Source organism: Garra rufa, chromosome 25 (genome assembly GCF_049309525.1).
Source record: "Garra rufa chromosome 25, GarRuf1.0, whole genome shotgun sequence".
Taxonomy (NCBI): Eukaryota; Metazoa; Chordata; class Actinopteri; order Cypriniformes; family Cyprinidae; genus Garra; species Garra rufa.
In genome coordinates, this window is record NC_133385.1 from 7,923,323 (window position 1) to 7,931,471 (window position 8,149).

The 8,149-nt window shown below is 36.1% G+C and overlaps 1 protein-coding gene across 1 annotated transcript in view; it reads right to left on the minus strand.

Annotated features, from left to right (window-relative positions):
- Window positions 1-1,253: 1,253 nt before the first annotated feature.
- The window catches only part of saxo4 (stabilizer of axonemal microtubules 4), an 8,633-nt gene continuing 1,737 nt past the window's right edge, over window positions 1,254-8,149 (minus strand). Inside the window, exons 2-11 of the mRNA XM_073831552.1 lie at window positions 5,158-5,275; window positions 4,888-5,032; window positions 4,711-4,774; window positions 4,560-4,669; window positions 4,399-4,464; window positions 4,168-4,254; window positions 3,979-4,059; window positions 1,793-1,887; window positions 1,381-1,482; window positions 1,254-1,287 (exon numbers count right to left, since the gene is read on the minus strand). Coding sequence (XP_073687653.1) covers window positions 1,254-1,287; window positions 1,381-1,482; window positions 1,793-1,887; window positions 3,979-4,059; window positions 4,168-4,254; window positions 4,399-4,464; window positions 4,560-4,669; window positions 4,711-4,774; window positions 4,888-5,032; window positions 5,158-5,275 — 902 coding nt within the window. The remainder of the gene's footprint in view (window positions 1,288-1,380; window positions 1,483-1,792; window positions 1,888-3,978; window positions 4,060-4,167; window positions 4,255-4,398; window positions 4,465-4,559; window positions 4,670-4,710; window positions 4,775-4,887; window positions 5,033-5,157; window positions 5,276-8,149) is intronic.

Consider the following 8,149-nt stretch of genomic DNA (forward strand, 5'->3'; position numbering starts at 1 on the left):
AATATGACTGAATTTCAATCGGATTTGCATAAAAAGCCGAATTTGGGCCTACAGTCTGAATGAGGCTTCAGGGTTGCGAGGATAAATCGATGCTTTGCGAAAATGATTCTGCATCCATTTTGAGATTTTTTGAATTCATCACAATTCTTTCTCGAATCGATTCTGAGCTTAGTTTTTAACAACAGATGGCACTGAATGCTTTAGAAACAGCAGTGCTTTGCATGCATCCAATTCCTTACACACACTTGAACCTAAAATAATCATTCATAAAGTTTGAAACGGTTGAAACGAAATGGGCTGCGTTTACATTAATCTTGCATCATAAAAGCATTCTGAACCGAGATGCAATTACATGATGCTTTTCAGCGTTCTTTTTCGTGGGGCTAAAAAGTAGATTAGAGCGCCATCTGCTGTTAAACACATAATTAATTTCCGGAGAGAATCGCGACGTATTCGGAAAATCTCAGAATCAATCCACGAATCGTGATGCATCAATTTATCACTGTAACCCTACTCTCTATGATATTTTGGTTACGAAATATGAAAAATATTTTGGATTTTTTTTTTATCATGTATGAACAATAATAATATTACTGCTTGATTGCTAATGCTCAAACTGCTCAATTTACTGCAAAATAGCAACACCTCTGCAGCCATCAAACCACTTATAGACAAGCACTTGAGTCACTTTTTCAGTGTTAAGCATGGGCTAAAAAGACCAGCGTTCCTTTATTCAATCAATCCCTATTCTCCCATTCGCGCAAGGATTATTAAGGATAATGAACGATCTGCCTGTGTGAACATTGGCCCTGAGATGAGAGAGAGAAGCTTACACACACACCAACCTAAGCAGGCACCATAACTGTGACCATATGCCAGCCAGCTGAGCTTTCATTTGGTGCCACTCCTTTCTCGGCATGGCTAGGAACTTGTGTACATAATTCGTGCATATCTGTGTGTATCGGTTTATGCATTACAATCTGTGTACGGGCGTGAATATTTCTTCTACGCAATCTGCTAACCATCAGTAATTATGCTGCTCATCGGTTTTTAGACAACTTGCTCAAAATTACTGCTCATGTTAATTATTCTCAGCTTAACGCGTTAAAGTTTAGTAGTGTTAAGGCTGTTTAAATCACTAACCCTAAATAAGATTAATAATTGATGCCTAGACAACACCTCTAAATGTGAAAAAGAAATGATCAGGCTATATTTGACAGTATTACGTTTAAATCAGTATTTCAGGTTTATTGTCAAACCAGGACATTATATCCACTAATATTAAACCTGTGGGAAAGAGAGAGATGAACAGATGATATTAGCAAGCGTTCAGGTTCAGGTGTACATGAATGCATGTTCATGATGTGTTTACATGTGTACCTATCCGTGTCTCGTCCGCTGTACCCGCTTTCTCTGTGTCTCTGTATGCCTCCTCTCACCCATTCTGATCTCTGCTGCTTCAATGATGATTTGTCACCAAACCTGCAACAATTATAAAGATGAAAACCTAATTTTAACCAATCAGAATTCACTCATCTCCCCAGCAACCAATCAGAACACACTCATCCACCCAGCAACCAATCAAAACACACTCGTCCCCCCAGCAGCCAATCAGAACACACCCACCCCCCCAACAACCAATCAGAACACACTGAACCTCCAGGTTTGAAACCATGTACTGCAGTAGTTGCCCATGTCTACAGGGCACAGACAGTCAGTTCAAATAAATGAGCAATCAGTTTTGCCAGTCAAACGCCAGGAGAACACACAGTGACAGACAGACGTGACTCACTTGCTTTGGTAGTGTGTGAAGAAGTGTTGCGGGTCGGCTGGTGTATGTGAGAGGCTTGTGATGTTGGGGGCGTTCAGGACGAATCCTGATGAGCCCTGCAGAATACAGAACAGCCGGTACACAACACACTATTCCAGAAATCCCTCTTAAAGCAGCAGTGGCACAGCAAAATATATCAGATGTCCAATCATTTTTTGAGTGGATGACTGTTCAAAGTGTTGTTGAGGTGAGCCGTGTCATCTTTGAGTGCTTTTGTGACATTAAATCGGAACTGGCACAGAACGGATTGCCTTCCAAATGGCTTTTCTAGGAAGGGGAGCACTTTCTGCTGATTTTTTAACTTCTTATAGGAGATATTAGTTGACAGTCTAATATAAAAGATAATTTAGAGATTTTATTCACCCTCTTGTCATTATAAACCTACACGATTAGAATAAAAGGTACAAAAGCTGTCTCTGGTACAGTACTAGTACTCTTTTAAAGGGAACCTTGGCTATTAAGACTGGTATGGCTTAATATAACGTAAATTATGTCTCTTACTAAAATATATAGTAGAAAACCCACGAAAGACTTACGTTATCCTGAAAAATCCACATCGTTTCATACATATTTTGGACTATGGGGGGCGGCATTATTTTGATTAAGTAGAACGGTTGCACTCTGCGATCTACTGACACTGAGCTACGCTATTTCTACAACACAACTCGGAATACACAGCTTGGAAAATAAAAACAGATACAATGCCACATTGTGCGGCTTTTAGTTGTAATTTTCAGTCAAAGGGCAACAAGAGAAGTGATGCAAGTCTTCACTGCTTTCCTAGAACAGGAGAAAAGAATAAGAAGATGCCTGTGGACGAATTAAATTTGCTAAAGACCTGCGTCTTTGTTCTCTCCACTTCAGCCCTGAGGGGTAAATAATACAAATACAAAAAAATTACCTTTTGAAAGGTGACAGCTTTTGCACCTTTTTTTGGCAATAAAATGTGTGAATATGACTTTCTTTCACACACACACACACACACACACACACACACACACACACACACACACACATACACACACACACACACACACACACACACACACACACACACACACACACACACACACACACACACACACACACACACACACACACACACACTTAGCATTCCCACACCTTTTAACCAAGAAATTTTCATGATTTTTCCATGATATTTCTAGTATTTAAACTGAACATAACTAGTAATGTTCACTGTCCCTGTTATGTCCTGGTTTTCCATGACTGCATATTTAAAGCCGTTGTTGACGTGGCATGACGTGATGTGTATATTTGAATTATATTTGGATATGAATAAGATTTGAAAGCTGCGGAGGAGGAAAGGACAGGAAGTCGATTGGGTTTGAAACAAGGGTGAATAAATGATGATGAATTGACATTTTTGGGTGAACTATTCCTTTTAAAGGAGTAGTTCACTTTAAGAACAAAAATTTACAGATAATGTACTCACCCCCTTGTCATCCAAGATGTTCATGTCTTTCTTTTTTCAGTCGTAAGGAAATTACATTTTTTGAGGAAAACATTTCAGGATTTCTCTCCATGTAATGGACTTCTATGGTGCCCATGAGTTTGCACTTCCAAAATGCAGCTTCAAAGGGCTCTAAACGATCACAGCCGAGGAAAGAAGGGTCTTATCTACCAAAGCTATCAGTTACTATCAGAAAATTACAATTTATATACTTTTTAACCTCAAATGCTCATCCTGCCCAGCTCTGTGTATACTCTGTGTAAAGACTAAAAAGTATATAATTGTAAATGTTTTTAGAAAATAACTGATTGTTTCGCCAGATAAGACCCTTCTTCCTCGGCTGGGATCATTTAGAGCCCTTTGAAGCTGCATTTTGGAAGTTTAAACTCGGGGCACCATAGAAGTCCATTATATGGAGAGAAATCCTGAAATGTTTTCCTCAAAAAACATAATTTCTTTACGACTGAAGAAAGAAAGACATGAACATCTTGGATGACAAGGGGGTGAGTACATTATCTGTACATTTTTGTTCTGAAAGTGAACTACTCCTTCAATAGTCTTTTTAATGGCCTTTCAGTGAAATGCATACTGGTTGTTCATTTAAATCAATTTGAACAGTCATTGCCAAACAAACAAAAAAGTGCAATAGAGGGCAAAATATATTGGTTTTATTTACCATGGGCCCAACAGACCGTCTAGCTCCAGCATTTCTAGTCTTCTGTCCTCTGTCCTCACTAACGCCACCCTGCAGAACGACCTGTAGGCAGAACATCCAACAAACCCTGATCTTTGGTCAGAGAACTTGCTGTAGTCTTAACTCTTTATTAGAGCTTATCTAATGAGTGAGGGAGAGAAAGGTACTCACTGAACTGGTCAGAGGCCTCTGGGTTTCTCTTGTAAATCCAGTTTCTCGAAGTGCACGGGAGGCAAGTTTTGGTAATGTTTCATTGCCCTGACACACACACACACACACACACACACACATTAAATAGGCTTCAAGTCTCATCCAGCTGACGCACACTATAAAAATCACATGAATTTGGAGGATGTTGATGGACAGAATAATAGCAGAGAACGAGAGAAACAGAGAGACCACCTGTAGGAAACATCCGGGAAGGAAGTCAGTCCTCATCACACTTTCCTGTGTCCTGCGAGCGTCGTCCTGACAACCATCATTACCCAGTAAGAAAAAAGAGTCAGCATAAAATCGGAAAAAGGATTTCAAAATGTGATTCTTGACTTAAAGATTTAACACACCATGTTAATAGTTTGAGGGAGGAAGGTGTTCGGCTGTAGATTGGCTTCCCTAGTGTATCCACTATCCTCCATGGGTCCAACTAAAACACAAACGCACTGATCTGAAACACCTAGAAGAAATTTTTAATTTACAAAGAACCACACTACTTACCCAAAACTGTGAGGGGGTGAGGAATGTAAGTGCCATTATATTCAGTCTGACAGGATGCCACTCTCTAATAGACAGAGAGAGAGAGAAAGTAAAAGCACAATGAGGCCAGGGTGAAGTGACATGGCACGGTGCCCTTGAAACCTCCTGCGTTTCTATGTGTGTGTCTTTGGCTCTCACAGGTCTTGGCTGAGCTTGGAGCTGCAAATATCCGCTCTCTCTGTGTCTGGATCCCGAGCAGGCCAAAGGCTCGGTCCCGTCGGGCAGAACCAGACGCTGGTAATGGCGCTTCGTTTGAGACTCGAAACTGTCCAACAGTGAGAGACTAAGAGAAAAGAAAAAGTATATGTGTCTGAAATGATTTAGTGAGGTGTAAAAAGGTTTTGGAGTGTATGTGCGATTTTGAACACACAAACACTCACACACACATACACACAGTCTGGGTCTTACCCAAGCTGTGGATTATCATAGCGGTCCAGGCTGGAGCTGTAGTACAGAACAGGACGGTGGTTGGCATAGTAGCCCGTCCCAAAATGATGACCTAGACATGGCCGGAATAAATCCTTACCTGGATAAAAGAGGACACAACTCACAACAGATTCAACATCCTATATTACACAACACAAATACATCTTTACAGTTGAAATAAGACACAACAATATAAGCATTACAGCTAAGTATTATTGTTTATGATTGATATGATACATCTATACTATATACCAGGGTCTGGAATTGATTTCCAAGAGCATTTTTTTGCATTTGTTATTATTGTAAAACCATATGTTGTCTTTAAATTACCTAATTTACCTTTAAGCAATATTTAATTATACGTTTAAGCAATATTTTAATTATACATCTAAAAACAGGAGCTCATAGGGCTGTGATATTATGACAAAAATCATTATTGTAGATTATTGTTCTTTATATTGTAACAATGATTATTATTATTATTATTGATGTAGGTATTTCGTTTTGGGCACGTTACATTCTGGTTTCATAGATAAACATGTTGGTCCATGGTGTTAGCCAAGTCTAGCAAGTCGCAAGTTATGCAAATCTAGGGATGCACCGAAATAAAAATTCTTGGTTGAAGCCGAACAAAATTACAGACTGAGTCGAAGGCCAATTAGGTTTTTTTTTGTGTTTTTCCCCATGTATTTTGCCAATTTTTATTTTTTTTCTTACCATTGCATAAATTAAATAGCCAATATTTGCTTTTTACAGTTTTGTCTTGCTTTTCAAAGAAAAATCAATTACAAAACAACAATTTAAAAATATTTATTTACCACTGAACATTTTTAACATTCTAGTAGACATTATAGCCTACCAACAAAGCACAATTTAACTTAAAATTAACAAGTTAGTATAACAATATTCTTTGGCCATTTTTAAGACCCCCGTCTTGAATCAGGCATGTGGTTTTAATGTACAAATGAATGCAGCCTTGCTAAGCAAGGGAGAATGTTATAATACATGTATTAATGAGCTGTTGTAATAATTATCATTATTTTTGTGTTACTTTTTAATTTTATTTTACAGAACAACAGTAAAATTACAATACTAACATTTATGAATGTTGACTTTTATTTTGGCGGAAACCTGTAAGAAGACCTCTGCTGACAGATTTATGAATGATTCTCATTACGCTGTTTCAACGCAGATTTTCCTCACGCTTTGGGCTTTGAACCCTGGCTAACAAGCTTGTAAAGCTCTGTCAGAATAAATACAATTTGTGCATGTATTAGACAACATTTTGCATCTTTCTCTGACAGTTATGCTTCCACACTGCCGACATGTTTGCTGCAAAAGCGCGCGCCTCTATTTGATTGCGTCGCGTCATTGTTCGGTATAATTTATTCAGCCTTTCCGCTTATTCGGCTAACACCAAAAGACCATTTTTTTGCTATTTTTGTTCAAATAATTTTGGTTGGCAAACATTCGGTGCATCCCTAGCAAAAACTCCTATTATATTCAATGAAGCTAGGAAATTAATCTTTTATTTACATCATATCTCCACTGTGTCTTTAGTGCTGATTAATCTAAGTGCCTCTGATTGGCCAGTGCATTCCTAAGTACAACAGAAACGCATTTGATTGGTTAGAAGGCTCAACGCTGCATAAAACAGCATGTAAAAGCTATCTGATGCAATGTGAGCAAATCTAAATGTAATACCGTGAATCGATACTTTTCATTCATTTTCACATTTCATTTTAATTGCGACAGCCTTAATACGTTGTTTAATTGTGCACAGGCATTTTTTGCCCCTTTGTCTTGAATTTATAGGACCTTTTTGTTTATTTTGGCGGCATTTTTGCCATAAGCCCTCATTAATTTCCAACCCTGCAATATATATTTGAATATATTTAAATAAATATGTTCTTACAGGAACAGGTCACCCAAAATGCTGTATGCTGTTATTATTTTTTTCCCTAAATTTATTCAAATATAAATACATTTTAAATTATATATATATAATTTATAATATACATCACCAGGGACGTATATAGATGATGCAAAAAATGCAAAAATAGATTTAAATGTTGTTGCAAACTATACAAAATAATAAAAATAAAAATGTTCCTAAAATAGATTTTATTTTCCCTAATATAAAATACTATTCACATTCATTCATTGGTTAATTCATTTCACACACACACACACAAAAAAAAAAAAGTATTTAAAGACATTAATATTTAGCATCTTTAAAATAAAAGCCCTAAATCACTTTTTTTATCTGTCATAAATGCACAACTTCACAACAACATTAAATCTGTGTTGTTGCAAAATATACAAAAAATAAACAAAAACATAATGGTCCTAAAATTAAATGTATTTTATTATTATTAATATATTTTATTATATTAATTTTATTTTACTTTATATAACAATTTATTTATGAAAAATCTTGTGTATGTATATATATATATAAATAAATAAATAAATATATATATATATATATATATATATATATAAATATATATAAATAAATAAATATATAAATAAATATATATATATATATATATATATATATATATATATATATATATATATATATATATATATATATATATATATAGCTAAATTCATTGTAATAATTATTCATTTGGGCCAGGTTAGAACTTCTTCAGTTCATCTTCAATTAGTTGTTGCATGAAAATTCTTCAAAAAATCTCTTTATGTGTTCCACAAAAACAACGTACAAGTCTGCAACAAGTCAAAAGTAGTTAAAATAATAAAGAAAAATCATTCTTGCATCAATCTACAGTTTTAAATGTCTCCAGTAAAATAAGGAATCAAAGCATTATAATCTGCGGTAGAAAAGATGGATTGCTGTTTAGATTTCAAAATGTGGCACAGAATAAGCCTGCTGTTTTAAATGGGAAAATTATGATCTGATATTATCTGGCTTCAGTATCAGTCTAATCATGCCAATGTCCACAAT